Genomic DNA, 22,048 nt, shown 5'->3' on the forward strand with positions numbered 1-22,048 from the left:
TCCTGGAACTCACTCTGTAGACCAGGCTGGCCTCGAACTCAGAAATCTGCCTGCCTCTGCCTCCTGAGTGCTGGGATTAAAGGCGTGCGCCACCACTCCCAGCGTCTTCACATTTTATGCACGCTCCCCCACCACAACTAGGGAGGAGATCATGCTCTGCCCACCGGGTAGGCCACACCCTCCCTTGTCTGTCTCTGGCTGATTCTCTGTTAGCTGTTAGTCTGGGTTAGCATCACCAGTCATATCAACCCCGAGATGCTGCTGGTCTAGCCACGGAGGATATGGGAGACTGCTAGCCAATAATTTGACCACATTTCCTTTGTTCTCTCATATTCATGACCAACTTACTTTTATGCGAGAGCAGCGAGCCAAACCTATCAACAGGATAACAAACAAAATGCCTCCAAAAATCTCCCTTAGTGCTTGGGGAGAGTAGGAAAGACTGGGTCTGTGATACACCCTGAAGCTTGTTTCTTCCTGATGAGAGTTGTTGCGTGACTGAACTTGTTGGTTTGTGGTTTGGCTTGCAGTTCAAGTCGCCGTAGTATTTGGTGCAAAAATATTAGACTATGTCTTCAACCTGTGCGAAGGTAAATTTGACTACCTGGAGCGGCTCTCCGACAGACTGCTGCTGAAGATCATCTGCTACCTGGACCTGGAAGATATTGCCAGGCTCTCTCAGACATCAAGCAAGTTTGAGAAGGTAACAGTCCCTGCTGGTGCATCAGCTGCACCAAGAGCCACCAATCTGGCTTAGCCTTGAATTTCGAATCCTCCTGTTTCTACCTCCCACGGACTGGATGATAGGATAGGCCTGTCCCACCGTGGCCAGCTTATATTTTCCTTTGAGACTGTTGAGACAGTGTCTCTCCTTATAATTCAGGCTGGCCTTGAACTCATAGCAATCCTCCTGCCTCAGCCTCCCCAGTCCTGGGATTATAGATGTGAACCACCACACCTGGTCGACTGTGTTTACTCCCCACAGCCATTTGCTGAGTCCTGCCTCCATGACAGCCACTGTCCTAGACACGCAAGCAACCAAGATGGCGTTGTTCCTGCCTTCAAGGAACTTGCTGTCAGATATCAGATAGCTAAACAGACTCAAGTGACCACAGTGGAATGTGATACGTTTGACAAGGCACGAGGGCTGTGTGCCAAGTGGTTTCCTGTGCCTTGCTTCTCAGAAGTGGGCTACTCTGTGAGGGTTTTGAGTGCAAAGTAGCAGGCATTCTAAGTCAAAGGACCTTTCAAGCTGAGGAACAGAGGCAGAGGTAGCATGGTGGCCCTTCAAGGGTGAGCTGAGCATGTCTCAGGAGTTAAGAGGAATACGTAGGGCTAGCTGGTGGCTCCCAGCTCTCAGGAGGCAGGCAGGTGGGTTTGAGGCTATCTTGGTCTACACAGTAAGTTCTAGGCTAGTCAGGGCTACATAGTGAGACCCTGCAGTAGACCCAAGTTCTATTCCCAGCACCCATGTCAGGAGGCTTACAATCACCTATAACTCTAGGGGAACTAACACCCCATCTGTCTGTGTTTATCCCCCCTGCAACCCCCCCCCCTCTCTCTCTCTCTCACACACACACACACACACACATCACAATAAAATAAATCTTTTAAAAAAAGTTATTAAGGAGTAACTGGCCCATATCCATTTCCATTCCTTCCAACACAGGCTGTTTGCTGGGCTCTCTGTACCCGTCTTTCCACCCCAAGGTGATGAGAGAAACCCAGGCTCTTGGTAGCCACGATCCTAAGCAGCATGTGCTTAGGCACAGCTGAAATCACGACCTTTCAGGACAGGTCATGGTTCTGGGCCCCTTCATCCATTCCTGCAGTTCTAAAGCCTTTGTACCCCACAGGCAAGCACATTAAAGTATGCCATTGCACCCTCATTTTGGCTCAAATCAGTCAGAGTTGGAGATCGTTGCTGGCAGCTGATGAACCTTGACTGGCTCATAAAAGAACAGGTTTTCCCACCCAGATGGTTCAAATTGCACTGTTACCCAAAGAGTTAACATTTCTCCCTTACAGTAAAAATGTCTTCATGACTAGAATTCACTTTCAGTAATATAACTTATTAGTCTGCAGAATTCATTTCTCATTTAATTATGTTTCTTTTTGAGACCAGATCCTATTATGAATTAAGTTGCTCTGGAACTCATTGTGTAACTGAGACATGATCCCTTTGCTTCAGTGTCCTGAGTGCTGGCCTTACAGACGTGTCATCACATCTGACTGGCAGTTTTTGGATTTGACTTTTATTTTCTACATGTTCAGGACCAGAAATAAGTACTATGAGTAATTGTTGTTTGTTTGTACATGTTTTAAAATACATTTTTGTTGTTATTATTATTATTATTATTTTGTCTTTTTGATTTTTGAGACAGAGTTTCTCTGTGTAGCCCCATCTCTTCTGAAACTCTGTGGACCAGGCTGTCCTTGAACTCACAGAAATCCCCGTCTCTGTCTCTAGAGTGCTGGGATTAAAGACATGTACCACCAACGCTTGACATATATATATATATAGATTTAGATTTAGATTTATTTATTATTATATGTAAGTATACTGTAGCTGTCTTCAGACGCTCCAGAAGAGGGAATCAGATCTTGTTAAGGATGGTTGTGAGCCACCATGTGGTTGCTGGGATTTGAACTCTGCACCTTTGGAATAGCAGTCGGGTGCTCTTACCCGCTGAGCCATCTCACCAGCCCGACTTATTTTTATATTAATTAATTTATTTAATTTGAGATAAAGTTTTATTAAGCAGCCTTGGCTGGCTTGGAACTCACAGAGATCTCCCTCCTTTGCCTCCCAAGTGCAAGGATTAAAGGTGTGTGCCACCACGCCTAGCCGAAGTACTCATACTTTAAAGAAGATACCGAAGTGACCAGAACGCACTGGTCGGAACCTAGTGAAAGCGTCTGCCAGGGCTTGCTTTGTTTCCTTGCGTCCGTGCAAGGTCTCCACAGGACAGGGCAGCTGCTGGTGATGTCTGCCCCTCCACTGGGCATGCGCTTTCTTTCAAGTTCTCAGGTCCCCTCTGCTTCTCTCGCTCTCTCTGTCCTGCTGATACTACAGGTACAGCCTTGAACCTGCATTGTGTAACATCCCAGGGCTCTAAGGTCAGGCTGTGCTCAGTGGTTGGTGTGTGCATGCACCGGTACATACGCCATGACATGTAAAGGAGATAGAGGGCAACATCGTGGAATCAGCTTGTGTTCTCCGTCTCCATGTGGGCTCTGGGCATTAAACTGGGGTTGATGCTCTTGCAGGGCAAGTGCCTTTTGGTACGTACTTTGCCATCGTAGCCCTTTTAAAACCTCACTATGTAACCATGGAGGACCTTGAATTCCTCATCCTCAGAAGTACTGGGATTTCAGCAGTGTTGCCACCATAACCAGTTTAGGCAGTGCTGAGGATTGAACCTGGGACCTAATGCATACTGGATAAGTAGTCCACCACCGGAGCCACAGCTGCAACTTTTTTTTTTTTTTTTTTTTTTTTTTTGAGACATGGTCTTTGTAAGTTTGGCTGGCCTGGTACTTGCTATGTAGACAAGCTAAACTCAACATCACAGAAAGTTCCTTGCATCTTTCTTCCAAGTGCCAGGATTAAAGATGTGCATGACCATCTGTAAATTTAAATTTTTAAAAGTTGCATTATTTATTTTTTTATCTGTGTGTGTGTTCACACTCACTTGCGTGCCACAACAGTGTTGGAGTCAGTGGACAACCTATACGAACTGATTCTTCTACTTTGCGGGTTCTGGGGAATCAAGCTCAAGTTGTCAGGCTTGGGAGTAAACACCTTTTGGAGCCCCTCAGTTTTTTAAGTATCGTCCCCCCTAGCCCCTACTTAAAGGGCATGTGCGTGCATGTTCACTAGGGTTGAACCCAGGACTTCATATATACTAAACCATGCACGTTGATACCGGGTATGGTGGCTCACACCTGTCATTCCAGCCTTTGAGAGGCTGAGGCAAGAGGATGCCATGAGCTGGAGATCAGACTACTCTACACAGTGAACTCCGGGCTAGTCAGAGCTACACAGTGAGAGCCCTTGTGGCACCTAGACTAGCATGCCCTCCCTTGATTTTTACCCCTATCAAACCGGAGACTCCTATCACTTGAGTTTGTGTATCTACCTTGACAGACCTAGTGTAGGTCTTCCCCAAGGATACGGAGATTGCTCAGTGATGAATGATGGCTTGCCACTCTTCTAGAAGACTAGAGTTTGGTTTCCAGCACCTGTATCAGGTGGATCACTGTAACTTGTAAACCCAGCTCCAGGATATCCAACACCCTCTTCTGACCTTCAGGGTACCCTTCCCAAGTAGCACATACCTAAGGCATTGCTGGCGTATACCTTCAGTCACAGCAAGCAAGTGAGGACCTGGTGGGCCCCATGGCTGTATTTTTTTTCTGTGTAAACACGCAAAGAAGCATCCTTAGAGCTTGACTGGCAAGAGAGCAACCCTGCAGGTAATTTGTATGTCAGAAGGGCAGAGTTCTATACCTGTCAGAGGGAGGACCAGCCCTGAACTGAAGGAAGTTCACTAAGATATGCAGCCACATGGCCACCTTCCTGGGTACCTGCTCTCCTTTCCCTTCCAAAGGCACCAGAAATGACCCAAAGGAACCTCCAATGCAGTGAGAGAAGAGAGGTTCAGACACCTAGGCTGGGGTGTGACTGTGGCCATGTTCCTTGTGGCTCAGAAATAACTGAAGTCACTAAGCTTGCTTGTACAGGAGACCTGTCCCAGAAACAAAACAACAGCCAAGTGTGGTGTCTCATACCTGGGAGGCAGGGGCAGGAAGCCAGTGCTACATAGTGAGACCCTGTCTCAACCAACCAACCAAACACCACTGAAACAAAAGAAGACACTCTCCACTGTCACATTTTAGCCGAGGGGGTAGATTTAAAAGTATTTTTTAAGTGTGTGTGATACATATGTGAGTGGCCATTCTACAGCATGTATATGAAGGTCAGGGGACATCTTACCAGAGTTGGTTTTTACCTTCTTACCATAGACTTCAGGGATCAAAGTCAGGCCCTCAGGCTTTTTCAGCAAGTAAGCTGAGCTATCTTGCCAGCCTACGAGGACATTTACTTTCCTTGTGTCTACAAACTCCCTTTGAAGGGGATCCCCAACTCTGGATAAGAAGATAATGTACCTAGAGAGCAGATGAACACACAGCTATCAGATCTTCCCTGACAGCTGGTTTAGAGTGCTGAGGGGGACCTAGAATGTGTGTGTGTGGTATATTTTACTGTAGTAGTTATCTTGAGATGGGGTCTCATTATGTATTCCTGGCTAGCCTGGAACTCACCATGTAGACCAGAATGGGCTTGAACTCGCAGAGATTCACCTACTTCTTTCTGTTTCCCAAGTGCTGGGATTAATGGCAAGCTCAGTCCAGTATGTTGTGGCTACCTAATTAAACCAAGATCCACTTGATACTGTTCTGATAAGTCTCTCAGCTGGGGGTGGAGCTCAGGAGTAGAGTTTGTGCTTAGCACCTGTTAGGTTCTGGGTTCAGCCTCTGGCATCCTGGGCTCCAACAGGAAAATGTCTCATGGAATAGTGAAACACTTGCACAGCAATGGTGCACATTTAAACAAGCACGCAGTCAGAGAACTGGGGTTTATTCTAGCTCCTCCCCATTGTGGGCCTTGGGCAGCTGGCAAACACTCTTCCCTGTCTTCTCTGAGCCCGTTTTCCAGTTCTTAGAAAGGATAGGCTTTAGCTTGAACTCCTTCAATCCCTTTTAGAATTCCCATATGTCAACCCTGTACATTACCACCAGGGGGCGACTAGCTCTTGCCTCTTGGCGATTGAAGCCCAAAGTTTGGGATGTTCAATAGGGAAGATTTTGTAGATAAAAATAAGTGTTTTGGGGCTGGAGAGATGGCTCAGTGGTTAAGAGCACTGACTGCTCTTCCGAAGGTCCTGAGTTCAAATCCCAGTAACCACATAGTGGCTCACAACCATCCATAATGAGATCTGATGCCCTCCTCTGGTGTGTCTGAAGACAGCTAGAGTATACTTACATATAATAATAAATAAATCTTAAAAAAAAAAAGGAAAAAAAAATTAAGTGTTTTCAGTCTAAAGTATGATGACTCATGCTGAAGTTGCTCTAGTGGGTGGCACATAATCTTAGTTACACAAGACAAGATACTCTTAAGTGTATTATGTCAGCCACAGGCTAGTCATCTACATTAGAGTTTAGCTTTCAAAGAAAAGGTTCAGGTGTGTGTTTTGAGACATGGAAGGCCTCAAACTCAGAGAGATCCTCCTGCCTCTGCCTCCTGAGTGCTAGAATTAAAAGCATCTTAGCTTTAAAGCATTAAAAGCTTTTTGTTTATTTGTTTTGTTTGGCTTTGCTTTTTCTAGTAAGACTCGTCCTGGGAGCTGGAGAGATGCGACATCAGTTAAAAACCCTTAGAGAACCCAGGCTCAGTGCCCACATAGTGGCTTACAAGCATCTCTAACTTCAGTTCTCAAGGAAGGAGCCAATGGCTTCCGCACTCCAACAGCACCAGGCGTTTGCATGGTGTACACATATAAACATGTAGCCACAACAATATGCGCGTAAAATAAATCTAAAGTAAAAAAAATTTTGTTTTGTTTTGTTTTGTGTTTTTTGAGACATGATTTCTCTGTGTAGCCCTGACTGTCCTGGAACTTTCTCTGTAGACCAAGCTGGCTTCAAACTCAGAGACCTGTCTGCTTGTGTCACCAGCACCTAGCTTAATTTTTTTTTTTAAAAGACATCCCAAGTAGAGGAAGGTTGAGAATGGGATTAGATAATGAATGGCCTGCAGAGTGTGTTTGGGTGCTGGAGAGATGGCTCAGCAGTTAAGAGCACTGACTGCTCTACCAGAGGTCCTGAGTTCAATTCCCAGTAACTACATGTTGGCTCACAACCATTTGTAATGGAATCCAATGCACTCTTCTAAGTTTGTGTCTGAAGACAGCTGTAGTGTACTCATATAAATAAAAAATAGATGGGCGGTGGTGGCGCACGCCTTTAATCCCAGCACTCTGGAGGCAGAGGCAGGCAGATTTCTGAGTTTGAGGCCAGCCTGGTCTACAGAGTGAGTTCCAGGACAGCCAGGGCTATACAGAGAAACCCTGTCTCGAAAAACAAAAACAAAACAAAATTTTAAAAAAAGAAAAGAAAAGTGTGTTTTGGAGCCGAGGTAAACTAAACAGCTCTGCCTGTGCTCTGGGGGCTGAGGTAGGGTTGCTGAGGGCTGGAGACCAGCCAGGATGGTGGTGCACGCCTTTAGTCCCAGCGTTTAGGTCGGGAAGGAGAGCATTCAGCTCCTCACTCAAGCTCGCCAGCTATCAGAGGCAACCCTTTGATTTCCCATCTTCCTGCTTTCTCCTCCTGAGCTCCTCCATGTCTAGTTAACGTAGTGCAGGGGCCTCGTGCATGCCAGACAAGCACTAACACTTTGCCAACTGAGCCCTGGGTTACACATCTTTTTTTTTTTTTTTTTTTTTTTTTTTTTGATATTATATGCATATGCACTGGTGTTTGCCTGCATGTAGGTCTGCGTGAGGTCCCCTGAAACTGGAGTTACCGACGGTTGTGAACTGCCATGTGGGTGCTGGGAATTGAATCTGGGTCCTCTGGAAGAGCAGCCAGTGCTCTTAAACACTGAGCCATCCCTTCAGCCCCAGGTTTCACATCTTAACGGAGTGCAGAACTTGCTCTGTCCCACTGAGCCCTCTGTAGATACTGCTGTATCTGCCTCTTCCCTGACAGGAGCAGTTTCTGGAGGCCAAACCTTCAAGGCCCCTGACACCCCGAGGTGGCTCCCGAGCAGCAGGCGTGTGTTTGACAGTGACAGTGTGTCTTAACCACCCGCTCTGGCTCTTTCCACCTGCAGTTGTGCAAGAGTGACTTGCTGTGGGAGCAGATAGTCCAGTCCACCTGTGACACCATCACCCCTGACATGCGGGCCTTGGCGAACAACATGGGCTGGAGACAGATGTTCCTCACCAACAACATCCAGCTCCAGAGGCAGATCCGCAAGAAGAAGCAAAGGCAGGAAAACCAGACGGAGAACCTTGCTTAGGGGACGGCCGTTTCCAACAGTGGAGCCACGGCGGTTCGAAATCTCCAGGTCCAAATCTCACTCCCAGGAAGTCTCTTAGACTACCACCTCCCTGATCCCCTCCCCCTCCCCCCCAGGAAAGAGGCACCTGTTGTATATGAACTAACAATAAAGGGCTATCAGCAGGCTTGTGCTCTGGTTTGTAATCACCCAAGGATCCCACGCTGCATTCTGAGAATGACTTTGAACTTCCGACCCTCTTGCCTCCACCTCTCCACTGCCGGGATTACAGCCACTTGTTTATTTATCCGACACCATGCCCAGTTCATAAAGTAGTAACCTGTTTGCCAAGTAAGCACACACTCCGTGAAGTCATATGCCCCACAATGTATTGCTTACATTGTTAATGTAAAATTGTTTTGTTAAATATCTGTTCTATCTAGGCGTTCAAACTGGCAACTCAACCTTTGAATTCCACCCCCCCCCCCCGGCCAGAGTATTACCTGCATCCCTCTGTAGAGCAGGTGGCTGGGAATCTCCACCCAGCATTTGGAGGTACGGGTGCCACAGGAGGTACCCCAGGAGAGCACAGCTTAGCCCTCACTTCATCCAGCAGTTTGTATTCAGTCACTGTCCTTGTGGGCCCATGGTGTCATGTACCACACAAACACCCCCTGACCTGGCACTAGAGCACTGCTGGGGGAGCCCAGTCAGTCTTCGGGCAACCCTTCCTTAGAGGATGGTACCACTGCTCAACAAACTGTCAGTTCTTAGCAGAGGAGGAACACTGCTTTCTGAAGGGAATGCAGACAGCTAGCACCTTGCAGCACAGATTTTAAGAGCAGAGGCTGTGGGTAACCAGTGTAGACAATTCACATGTATTTAGTTCGCATGGCCCAGGCCTCTGCCACATAGCAAGTTGGAGACTGACCAGAAGAACAGGAAACCTTGTTTTTATAAAGAGGCAGGAGATTAGGTGGTGGTGACACACACCTTTAATCCCAGGACTCCGGAGGCAGAGGTAGGTGATCTCTTGAGTTTGAGGCCAGCCTGGTCTACAGAATGAGTTCCAGGACAGCCAGGGCCACTCAGAACAATCCTGTCTAGAAAAAACTAAAATAATAACAACAACAACAACAATAATAATAATAATAAATAGAGGTGAGAAGGGAAAGTCGGAGAGATGACTCGGTGATACTGTTGTTACTCAGTCCCCCTGAGATTCAAGAGAGAATTGAAAATCCAGTGCCTGTAGACCACATCTTTCATTTGACAAGCAGTCAGAGGCCAGAGGAAGCCGTCTGACCACCTAGAACTGGAGGTGCAGACTGTTGTTGCTGGGAGCAGAGCGAAGGAACTTGTCTCGAGACTTCTGACTTCAGACTCCATTTTACCTAAGCTGACCAACTAACTCCCTCTCTAGGTAACAGCAGTTCCCCCAAACATACCTGTTATCAACCTCATCTGTAAGCAAAAATAGTTACCCAAAACATAATGCTTGCTCCTAACAAGAGGAAGAATGAATGGATTTGATTGGTTGGGCAAAAACACTTACTTTGAGTCTCCGTTGACAATGATGGAACACTGGGGAAAGTCCCTAATAACTGAGTCCTGGTGGTAAAAATTGTAACTAACTTGGCTCAGATGCTTGTGGGCTTTACGCTCATAAACCCCGCTTCTGCGGTTCTGCTTCTGCGGTGGGAATAATAAAAGACTTTGTTGTGTGTGACACAAAATAGAGGACTCTAGCAACCAAGTGAAACCTCCGAATGGGCCCAGAACAGACAAAGGCTGCTTCCCGGTCTTTATGGAAGTCCCCTTGGGTGCTGGCAGTCTCACACCTCCCCATAGTGCCAGTGGGATGGCTGCCTACTCCAGAGCTCCAGCCGATTCCCCGTTGGTCCCCGTTGGTATGAAAATGCTTGCTGCTGCGCGATGGTGGATTTGCACCTCGACGTTGATCTCCAGAGTCTGATTGCTGAGTTTGTGACTCTGCCTCCTTCACCTTTCCTGGATCCCGTGGCGCACAAAGGACAAGGTGTAACATTGTGAGTCACTATCTGGGTGCTGTGAACTACACCCAGATCCTCTAGAGGAGCAGCCAGCGCCCTTAACGGCTGAGCCATCTCTCCAACCCTCAGTATCATTTCAAGTCTTTCCGTGTTCTATATTGTTGGTTATAGTTTACATTTGAACAGGTTACAAGGAAAATTCCCTCAGCCTTGTGTCACTGTTGTCTTGGTGGCTGTAATAGAAGCCTACCTAGGCTTGCAAGGGATATTTTTTCTTTTTTCTTTTCTTTTCTTTTCTTTTCTTTTCTTTTCTTTTCTTTTCTTTTCTTTTCTTTTCTTTTTTTTCAAGATATGGTTTCTCTACGTAGCTCTGACTGTCCTGGAACTCATTCTGTTTACCAGGCTGGCCTTGAATTCACAGAGGTCTTCCTGCCTATGTCTCCCTTGTGCTAGGATTAAGGATTGCACCATTACCATGTGGCCTGCAGGGAATTTTTGTATCAGCCTGTTCCACGTCCACAGAAGGCCAGATCACCGAGGGCTCTGTAGATTGTACCTGACCAGAAGGCAGTGTGGAAGTTAATACAGTAGGCCAGACATGGTGGCACATGCTCAGAACTTGGGAGGCAGAGGCAGGGGGATCTGGAGTTCAAGGCCATTCTAGGGCTACATAATGAGCCGGTCTCAGACAACCAACCAACACATAAATGAAAGGAAGATGTCTGAAGACAAACATTTAAAACTGATTGAAATGTTTTGTTCTTAAATACATTAAGAATAGTTCACTAGGAGTTCTGTAGTCACTGCGAGTTGTTGTATACAGTAGTTGTATACAGTTGGGGCTTACCTGTAATCCCAGCACTCTTATAAATGAGAGAGAGAGATTAGTTTTATAAAAAACAAAACCTCACTGACCACCTTTAAAGAGGACAACATTTATTTAGTTGCAGGTAAATAAAAAAACACAGGTTTGCAAATGGCAAACTATAAAGCATGATACAACATAGTTAACCCTTGAGAGTATCTTCAGAACACTTCAGGTCAGAACAGGATCCATTCTTTGCAAGCAGGCCTTGCTTCAGTCCTTCCAGGACCTCCGATTCAGTAGAAGCCACTGCACCCTCAAGTACAGTTAAGTCCACAAATAGAAAGGTTAGAAGGAATCTAACTTGATGCCATTCCAGCTGGGTCAGTGGGTGGAAGGTTCGGATAACTGATGCCTAGCCAGCAATACAAGCATCACCCATAGCACCATTCAGCATACTTATTACTGCCTCCTGTTAACTGATATTGTAGACAACGAAAGTAAGGGAGTAATGTAGTTTTCAAAGTACATAACATGTTGTTTAGCCATTCCTAACTGTGTACATTTAAGATGAAAATGAACATCACTGCTTCAGCTTTAAAGCTCATCTTTTATTGTCTATTTAATAATACAATTATTAAATAAATAATATGAGGCTCTGACTGACCTGGAATTCACTATGTGGAGCAGGCTGGCCTTGAACTCACAGAAATCTGCCTGCCTCTGCCTCCTGAGTGCTGGGATTAAAAAAGTATGCAACACCATGTCTGGCTGATACTATCTCTGTTAAAACAGCAAGTTGTACTACAGGTATAATGATACTAAGCAGGTCTTTGGCCAGGGGTGGAGACAGAGGCAGGGAGGCAGAGGAAGGCAAGTCCTGTGATTTCAAGGTCAGTCTGGTCAACATAGTGAGACCCTGTCTCAAAACAAAATGAAACCCAAACATGTCTTTGTGCTAGGCCAAATGAAATATGGCATACAAATTATTACCTAGCTAACTTCCAGGCAATGCACAAGTCATTGGAGGTAATATCAAGTGTGTGCATTAGTGGGACCTTTGGGACTCCTTTTCAATTAGCCAGCTTGCTTCCTATTGGCGTTATCCGGGCAGTTTCATGGAGCAACCTTTCCAATAGTCCTTAAGGGTAAGGGACCATGGAGATGAGGCAGAAGGAAACTGTTCATTTAATTACCTGGTACATCTGGGAAGCTCTGCTCACATTCTGACTGCAAGTTAGACCTTGGGAGCATTCTGCAAATCCAGTTCCCAGCATTCCTGCCTTTAATTACCAAAGATAATTGACTCATTTTAGGTAAATTTGGCCCAGACACTGGCAAATTTGTTTAATGAACAAATTGCGAGTACAAATTTCTTGCTTTATGGTGTGGAGATGGGTTCTAGGGTCTCGTACACATTAGGCAAGTGCTCTTATTGCTGAACTATGCCTCCAAACCAGCAGGTAGATATTTAAGTCATTTAAAGGTATGTATAAACAAGTAAGGCAGTCAGAAATTTTAAAACAATCCTGGGAGGTGCATTCTGTAACCTGAAAATGTTTTAGCTTTAGAAAAATAGAGATCCTGGCGAAGGGAGAGTGTTTGTTTTTATGATGTCCCAGATGAGACTTCTTTATGTATGAAATCTACAAAGAGAACTATTTTTAAAATCATGCCAAGTCCAGACAAGTGAACACTCTGTACGGCAAGAGGTGCCAGAGCTGAGCTGTGTGGCACCATTGTTCCAGCATGAGGTACATGGCCAGCTATAAGGCAATCCCTCTGTGACCTCAGAGCTAGGCTCTTAGAAGGAATTGTGTGTGTGTGTGTGTGTGTGTGTGTGTGTGTCTGTCTGTCTGTCTGTCTGTATAGGGGGTGTTGTGTACCCATTAGTCCAGAGGAGGGTGGCAGATTCCCTGAAACTGGAGTTATAGATAGTTGTGAGCTCCCCCAGATGGGTTCTGGGAACCAAATTCAGGTCGTCTTCAAGAGCAAGAACACCTTTACCCATTGGGCCATCTCCTGGCCCTAACAGTTTGACTCTTGCTTGTAATTAGCCACATATTTTATAAGTGACTTAACCTTAACCTTGTACTTCACTGGGCAAGAGAAACTCTAAAGATATGGATTTTTTTGTTTGTTTTTGTTTTTTGTTTTGTTTTGTTTTTTTGAGACCTTGTGAAACCCTGGCTGTCCTTGAACTTGTTTTGTAGACCAGGCTGACCTTTAATTTAGAGATCCACCTGTTATCCAAGTTCAGGGGTGAATGAGGTGTGTGCCACCACACCAGGCTCTAAAAAAAGATGTTTGAATCCAAGATAATGGTATGAGCTAAAGTGTCTGAATAATAGCCCTTAATTTGATTGTAAAGTTCACTAAGAAACACTCCTAAGACTAGTGATATGGCTCATGGACCACATGGGAAGCATGTGTGCTGACATCATCTTCAATGACACGGTTACTGAGTCAGAAAGGATGGGCAGTTTCATTTCTTACAAGAGTTAGAAATTGTACTTCTTAGCTACAGAATCTTTCATAAAAATATAAACTGTTTTTCAAAATTGTACTAATATGTATTCCTTTTTTTAAAAAGATTTTTTTTTTGATTTTAAGTGTATGGGTGTTTTGTCTGAGTGTATGTATGCATGCCACATAGTCCAGGAGAGGGTGCCTGATCCCCTGGAACTGGAGTTATAGGTGGTTGTGAACCAACATGTAGGGGCTGGGAATTGAATTCTGGTTCTTTGCAAGAGCAGCAAGCACCTCTTAACCTCTCAGCCAGTCCTCCAGCCCACAGACTACACTGCCTTTGCGGGGTACTGGCAGACCACCGCCTTGTAAGAATTTACAAAATGCAGTCACACTCTCATGGTCAAAGCCCACATATTTGCACCTTCTGTGGAAACAAAGAAGTGGGTGAGTTGCAGTGTTTTTATTTCCAGTATTTGCATATAAAACCCTAGTCTCAGTGAATGGAAAGAGGTAAGGAGAGGGAGAAACAGAGGAGAGAGGAAGGATGGGAGGGAAGGAAGGAAGGAGAAAAAAAAGGAAGGAAGGAGAGAGAGAGAGGAAGGGAGGGGAGAGGAGGAGAGAGTGGGAGGAAGGAAAAGAGAAGGGGGCTTTTTCTGTGGTTTTGGTTTGGTTTGGTTTTTGATACAGGGTCTCATGTAGCCCAGGCTAACCTTGAACCTCTGACCCTCTTGCCTCCACCTAAAGCTGGGATTACAGGCATTTGCCACCATGCCTGGCTTGAAAGTTTTCAAAAGGGCATCTGTATCAGCTATCTAATAAGCTACAAACACTGTCACCTCTAAGACATACACAGTTCTGCCACCTCTGCAAAGAGGCCACTCTGCTTACAGACGAAGCGATGGCAATGCCATTCACAAGTGACACCACCGGTCATCACACAGAGTGTTCCTCCAGGAGCCAGGTGAGGTAGGCACGAGGAGGGAGCCCGCAGGAAACATGACAGGACACTAACATGACAGGACACTAAACATGTGCACCCTCTATGCACTTCCTTCTGGATTGTTCTATCATCTGAATACACGGCTGGAGGAGCAACGAGAGTATCCCTACCGTGTAAAGCAAGCCACATATATAAAAGGAAAAGTCGTATTTTTGGGTGATGTCAAAGATCCATCCTATGAAAACAAAACAAAACAAAAGCATAGATATTCAGCATAACACAGTTTAAGATAAAACTCCAAGATACAAACCAGGCATTTATTGCTATTTCATTCTTTTTTTTTTTTTTTTTTCCGAGACAGGGTTTCCCTGGCTGTTCTGGAACTCACTCTGTAGACAGGCTGGCCTCGAACTCAGAAATTCACCTGCCTCTGCCTCCCAAGTGTTGGGATTAAAGGTATGCGCCACCACACCCAGCTTTTTTTTTTTTTTTTTTTTAAAGTAAGAGTTTGGACTGGGGATGTAGCTCAGTGGTAGAACACTTGGCTAGCACACATTAGAGTCAAGGTTCTGTCCCTCCAAAGGAATTAATTAACTTTGTTATGGGGGTGGGGAGGTAGAACCCAGAGTAGATATAAGATCTCACATATTCAAGGCTGCATTTTTAATTTTTGTCTGTTCTTTAGACAGGGCCTCACCATGTAGCCCTGGAACGCACTATATAAACCAGGCTGGCCTCTGACTCTCCAATCCTGGGACTAATGGCATGTGCCGTCATGCCTGGCTGTTGTAATTTGGCTTTATCTTTATTTATTTCTGTGTAAGTATATAACCTTTTCTTGTGGTACGCAGGGATCATGAGCATGTGAGGAGGTCACAGAACAACTGTGTGGGGTCAGTTCTCTCCTCCTACCTTTTTGTGGGTCCCAGGGATCGAACTCAGGTCACCCAGCATGCCGAACTAGTTTGCCAAGTACTTTAGCTACTGTATTGACTGGTTTTGAGTGTCAACTTGACACAAGCTGGAACAGAGAAAGGAGCCTCCCTTGAGGAAATGTCTCCACGAGATCCAGCTGTAAGGCATTGTCTCAATTAGTAATCAAGGGGGAGGGCCCATTGTGGGTTGTGCCCACCCATGAGCTGGTAGTCTTGGTGGGTTTTATAAGAAAGCAGGCTGAGCAAGCCAGGGGAAGCAAGACAGTAAGGAACATCCCTCCATGGCCTCTGCATCAGCTCCTGCTTCCTGACCTGCTTGAGTTCCAGTCCTGACTTCCTTTGGTGATGAACAGCAGTGTGGGAAGTGTAAGCTGAATAAACCCTTTCCTCCCCAACTGCTTCTTGGTCATGATGTTTGTGCAGGAATAGGAACCCTCAGATACCCACTGAACCAAACAATTAGCCTTGTTCTATGTGCCATTTGATTTCAAAATAAGAGACCGCAGGTGTGGCAGAGTTAGGTGATTTCTGTGAGTTCAAGGCCAGCCTGGTCATAACAAGTTCTAGGCCAGCTGGAGTTACCAAGTGAGATCTTGTCACAAACAAAACAAACAAACAAACAAACAAACAAATCAAAAGGGAAAAATAAACTACCACCTCCAAAGAGAAAACAAAAAAAAGTTTTGTTTTGTTGTTGTTTTGTTTTTTTAGACAGGATTTCTCTGTGTAGCCCTGACTGTCCTAGAGCTCTATAGACCAGATCCACCTGCCTCTGCCTCCCAAATGCTGGAACTAAAGGCATGTACCACCACTGCCCAGCTAAAGGTCATATTCTTTAGATGTGGCTTAGTAAACTGCTCTGCCCTTTCTCCATCTACAATCTAAAACACGATTAAACACATAATCCAAAAACAATGGTTCAGTGTCAGAATCTGAAAGCCACGCAGACACATCTCAGCGACCCCCACCAACTTCCACTCAGTGACACCAGCTGCCAACAGTGGCCTTGTATGGCTGACAGCCACATGAATGCTGTAGAGTGGTCCGTATCTACCTACAGAACAGCAGATAGGGGTCTATAACCTAAAAGTTAGATAATTAGGACAGGTTCTGTCATCCAGCTACAGGAAGAATGTAAATTAAAAGGCCACCAGGGCTACAGGGTGACCTCACAGACTCAGCCTGGGCAATTTAATGTAACCCTGTCTCAAAATGAAAATTAGCCAAGCATCTCTCTCTCTCTCTCTCTCTCTCTCTCTCTCTCTCTCTCTCACACACACACACACACACACACACACACACACACACACACACACACACCATTAATCCCAGCACTTGGAAGGCAGAAGCAAGGCAGAGTCACACAGTGAGGCCCTGACCCTAAGAGGGAGGGGAAAACAAAACAAAACAAAACAAAACTGGCAATGTAGCCCAGTGGTGATCACTTAGTCACTTAGCATGGGAAGAGACCCTCAGTTCAAAACCCAATACCACCCAAAACGACAGCAGCAAAACCGAACAACTATAAATGAAGTTCTCCTGAGCTGCTCGGTTCCAGCAAAAGCTGGCTCCGTCACTAATAGTTAAATCTTCAGTCTTCATGCGACCAAGTGGGAACTACAGACAGCTCTTAGTCTCAATATAGTGCCTGAGTGTAACCCCAACTTCAGATACAGCACAAGACCCCATCAGACTGGAAAATGGAGGTGTGAGTGTATGTGTGTATGTGTGTGTGTGTGTGTGTTTTCTGTTTGTGTACAGATACCCATGGAGGCCAGACGAGGTTGTGGATTCTCAGGAACTGGAGTGGTTGTGAGCCTCTGGATATGTGTGCTGAGAACGAAACGTTCAGAAGGGCAGCAATGCTCTTAACCACTGAGCTGCATCTTTAGCCTCCTGCTCCTACACCATAGACTGAACCCAGCTAAGACCTCACACTTGCCAGGCAAGCGCTCAGACACTGTACCGTGTGAACTCCCTATGTATCAATCTCCTGATCGGGCATGTGACATCGCACCTGGTTGTGATCTTCCTTCTTTGATTTGGAACTTGGGCCCTTTGCAATCCTTTAATTCATTAACTCAAAGCACGAGTCTCACAGAAAAACCCTGGTTTCCTCTTCAGTTGCCCTTGCTTTTCATTTGAGTGAGAAGAGCAGGTGTCTTTCTCCTCAGTTAATCTGCTCCCACCCATCTCTTGGACAACAATGAAAATGCATGTTGGGGTGCTTTTATTCAAAGGAGGGTGAGCCATGGAGCTGGATTTTGCTAGAAAGGATTCTGGAAACATTTAGAAAAACTATCTACTAATATGACACATTTTAAGGAGTCGTAAACACCCAGCCATGTTATAAAGATCAAAGCTGGTGTTGTCTGATGCCACCATTGAAATGTCTGTGTAATGTCATGTCTTCCCTAAATGTATAATACGGCACTAAAATTGTATCAGGTTTTTTAAACGGGACTAGAAATCTCTCTGAAAAATAGGAAATAATTTTGTTTCTGAATCCATTTACCAAAAAGGGGGGAAAAAGGTAATTGGAGAAGTAATTTTCTTTGCATCACATTAAGTAGCATTTCAAACCCATTTGGGATGTCTAGCAAGAATCAAATGTGGTTATTTAGTCGCTTGGGTTGCTAGGCACCCTGACCCTACAGTGCGGGAGTGCTAGGACTGCATCTCATTACGAATTTAGTGTCTTGGCCTGAAGAGTCAGTTCAACAATATGCAGACAACCGACGAATGTCCTTCACTCTCAGTGCATGAGTCAGTGGAATGAGAGGAAGCAAAAGACAAAAGGAGGAAGGACCCTTTACACCTGACACCTAGACACAATGGGACACTGGCTTGTGTCCCCACAGCTGTGAGAGTGGGCACCATAGAAACTTTGCTCTTTGACTGTTTCTGTTAGGTGTTTTTGTCTTTTGTTTTTTGTTTTGTTTTGTTTTTGAGTTGGGGTCATATGCAACCCAGGCTAGCTTTAAACTGCTGATGCTCTCACCCCTGCCTCTTAAGTGCTAGGATCTCAGGCTTGCACCACATGCCTGGCCTTGTGTGTTTGTGTGAGCATATGCACATGAGTGTATGCATATATGTGTGTGTTCTGAGTGTTTGGAGGTCAAAAGACACATATGCACCTCCATCTCCACCTGTTCCCTGGAGGCAGGACTTCTCCCTGAACTTGAGGCACATGTTTTCTTGACTAGATCTCTGACTGCTGGGAACAGTAAGATAATGTTTATGGCTGCTTGTTAGAGCAGCAACAGGAAACAAATACAAGGCTAGGCCCAAGCACAGATGACTTTTGGTTATTTTGAGATAGGATCTCATATGCCAAGGATCACCTTGGACTCCCGATCTCTGCCTCTCCCTCAAGTGCTAAGACTACAGATATGCACCACCATGCCAGTGTATGAGGTGCTGGGTATAGACCTCAGGGCAATGTGCACGCTAGGCAAATACTCTACCAACCGACACCCTTGGCCCTGTTTTTGGTTCCTTCTTTAAAAAAAACTTATTTGGCCAGGCGGTGGTGGCACACGCCTTTAATCCCAGCACTTGGGAGGCAGAGGCAGGCAGATTTCTGAGTTCGAGGCCAGCCTGGTCTACAGAGTGAGTTCCAGGACAGCCAGGGCTACACAGAGAAACCCTGCCTCGAAAAACCAAACCCAAACCCCAAACCAAAACAAACCTTTTATTTATTTGATGATGTGTAAATGTGGCGGTCAGAGGACAATCTGCAAGGTTCTGTCCTTTCCACCATGTGGGTTCTGAGGATTGGAATCGTCACTGATTTTTACCGACAGTCATTTCTCAGGCCCCTGGTTATGGTTTCTTGAGACAGGGTCTCATAATGTAGCTAAAGCTAGCCTGAAATTTATAATAGTCCTTCTGCCTCAATACCCTTACTGCTGGTATTACAGATACGTGTGTACACACACATATATATGTCCAATACACACACACACACACACACACAGCCATACCTGGCCTGTTTTGGAACAGCTTAGGTTGACTTCTTACTACTTACGTTTCCCAAGTGCTGGGATCTCAAGCTTGTGTCACCATGGCCAGCTCTGACATTGGATTTTGTAGGGGAAGGGGGACAGACCACTCCACATCCTGCCTTCCTGTATGCACTCTAAGCTCTGGGCCCCTTGGTGCACTCACCTGCGAATGGTGGTCCTAGTAAGGCTGAGATGCCATTGGCGCAGATGATGATGCCGTAGGCGTTGGCCAAGTGCTCAGTGCCAACCAGGTCCTCTGTCACCACAGGCATGAGGGAGAAATACCCGCTAGAAAACCCAATTAGGGCACAAATGACAGCCAGGCTCGTGTAGGTGTGCATCAGAGGCAGAAGGAAGATGCTGAGGACTAGGGTAAAGTTAGCGATGAGGAAGACGTTCCAGACGCTGATACAGGGGAGGTCGGCCACGGCCCCCAAGATCACCTTCCCGAAGATGTGAAGTATTGCTATAATCGAGGTCAGAGGGAACGTGTCATTTTGCTCTGACAAGTTATACAAACTGACGATTTCGGGCAGGTGGATGAAAGGGATGACGAAGCTGCTGTATGCGAACAGAGCCCAGAAAATAAAGGCTACAAACATACGATTGGTGAAGAGCGAAGCTGTCCCAAAATAGCCCGAGTGCCAGTCCCTAAAGCCCCTCTGGACTTGCACCGTGAGCTGGCTCACTGTCTTCAGAACCCGGAAGGCACACACGTTCTTCCTGGGATGGGTTTGACCTTGACACTCCTGTGTTTGAAGGTCACAGACCATCTCCTCATTCCCGGGTCTTCTGTCCTGTTCTTCAGCCATGCCCGGTGGTCCTCCAGACTTAACAGATTCAGTGGAGTAAGCTGGGAGAGCACATGGCTCTTCTGCTTCTGGGCAGTTTTCTACCTTCTCTGGAGAGAGGGGCCTCATGAGCGCCCCACAGACACACAGGTTCAGGGACAGAGCACCTTGGATGAACATAGCGTTCCGCCAGCCATACTCTGCACACAGGTATTTCAGCAATACGGTCATCAGGAATGTCCCAAATCCTGTCCCCGTGGTACTGAGGCCCTGGGCCAGGGCTCGTCTCTTCTGAAAGTACCTTCCCACCATGACCACTGCAGGTAGGTAGGCCATTCCACTGCCAAGGCCTGCAGGTGAGAGGGAAGAAAGGTGAGGCACAATCAGAATCCTGACCTGCTGTGTCAGGCAGAATTCCCGATTATAGCAAAAGGTCTGAGGCCATGAATTTAAAAAGAAGAAAGGTAGCAAAATGCCTGAGGTGATCAACTTAAAGAGAAGAAAGGTTTATTTTGGTTAGCAATTTTAGAGAATTTAGCTCATGATGCTTTTGGGCACGTCTCAGCAGAGCAAAGCTCAAGGCTGCTGAGAAGTCAAGGAGAAGAGGACTAGGGATCTAGCTGTTGGCAGAGTGCTTGCCCTAGCATGTACAAATTCCCAGCACCATGTATAAAAAAATGGTCACAGTCAGTGACACCATATATCATTATTCCTAACACTAGGAAGCAGGGGCAGGAGGATCAGAACTTCAAGGTCATTTTCAGCCTACGTACATTGTTTGAGGCCAATATGGGATGTGCAGGGCCATGTTTAAAAATGTGTGTGTGTGTGTGTGTGTGTGTGTGTGTGTGTGTGTGTGTGTGTATTCCCAATTCCCAATTTCTTCTACTAGGCCTACTCCCTAAAGATGCCTGTCTTCACTACACAGCCTTCAGGGGCATTTAAGATCCAAATCGAGCTGGGGGGTAGTGGATCACTCCTTTAATCCCAGCACTTTGGAGACAGAGGTAGGTGGATCTCTGTGAGTTTGAGACCAGCCTGGTCTACAGAGTGAGTTCTAGGACAGCTAGGGAGACACAACAAAACCCTGTCTCAAAACACAGAAAAACCAAAACAACACCAAAAAGAGATGTAAACTGTGTGACCTTCAGCCGCTTACACCATTGCACTTTTCCATTCTAATGAAGGATAGCAGTATGTAAAGAAGCTCTGAGGAGGGGTGCCAGGAGAAGCTGCCATTTCTCCCATCAGGCTTTGCAGTAGTTTCCACCAATAACAGCAGAGCAGACCCCTCCTGTAAGATCAGACCAGCCTCACCTACGGAAAAGGCCCTGTCTCAGGCAGGCTCAGAAGAAAAAAGTGATAAGTGTCTTGTCAGAGCACAGTCCATGAAAGAAGCTGTGTGACTTTTTAAGACCTTGTAAGAAAACTTCACGTAAACCAGACTAGAGTCCTACAATCTCTGTTCCTTTAGAAAAGGGATTTGTTCTTGGAATGCACTTCCGTGTCCCTCCCAGGAGTAATAATAGGAGTGGGTGTGCTTCAGATTACCCATCATCTTACCCCTTATTATTCAGAAGGATGTTCCCAAGCACAGACGTCCTCATGACCTTATACAGCCTAAACTCCTGTGGCCATGTCCTTGTGAAGGTAGACAGCTCGAGCTCAAGTAACCTTTGCTCACATGACTGCCTCACCCTCAGAATGCCCTCAGAATATAAATCGTCCGATGCTCTGAATAAAGATGGCTATTGCGTGAGATTAGTTAGTCCGGCTCATCTTTAGGCTCCACTCTCCCAGGTTCAGGCCAACTAGAGCCGTAACGGTTCCTGAGCCTCCTGCCCATGTCAGTGAGGGCAAGACACAGTCCTCTAATTTGGGTCAAACTCTGGATCACTCTTTATGAAGCTTATGACCACAGTGGTAGAAATCTAGACTTTTTTAGAATGTTAAACAGACAGAGAAAACAGCCTTTAAGGGGGCTGGAGAGATGGCTCAGCAGTTAAGAGCACCGACTG

At 45.9% G+C, this 22,048-nt stretch overlaps 2 protein-coding genes across 3 annotated transcripts in view; one reads left to right on the forward strand and one right to left on the reverse strand.

The window, feature by feature from the left end:
• The window catches only part of Fbxo36 (F-box protein 36), a 64,131-nt gene extending 56,042 nt beyond the window's left edge, over positions 1-8,089 (forward strand). The window contains exons 3-4 of the mRNA XM_021199406.1: positions 531-703; positions 7,901-8,089. Of these exons, the coding sequence (XP_021055065.1) occupies positions 531-703; positions 7,901-8,089 (362 nt within the window). The remainder of the gene's footprint in view (positions 1-530; positions 704-7,900) is intronic.
• Positions 8,090-13,785: 5,696 nt separating this feature from the next.
• Positions 13,786-22,048, reverse strand: part of Slc16a14 (solute carrier family 16 member 14) — a 27,108-nt gene continuing 18,845 nt past the window's right edge. Inside the window, exons 4-5 of one of the 2 annotated variants that reach the window (XM_029538879.1) lie at positions 19,403-20,380; positions 13,786-14,532 (exon numbers count right to left, since the gene is read on the reverse strand). In XM_029538879.1, the coding sequence (XP_029394739.1) occupies positions 14,381-14,532; positions 19,403-20,380 (1,130 nt within the window). In that variant the 3' untranslated portion in view covers positions 13,786-14,380. The remainder of the gene's footprint in view (positions 14,533-19,402; positions 20,381-22,048) is intronic. The other variant, XM_021198920.1, reaches the window with a different exon arrangement.

The sequence above is a fragment of the Mus pahari genome, chromosome 5 (genome assembly GCF_900095145.1).
Source record: "Mus pahari chromosome 5, PAHARI_EIJ_v1.1, whole genome shotgun sequence".
Taxonomy (NCBI): Eukaryota; Metazoa; Chordata; class Mammalia; order Rodentia; family Muridae; genus Mus; species Mus pahari.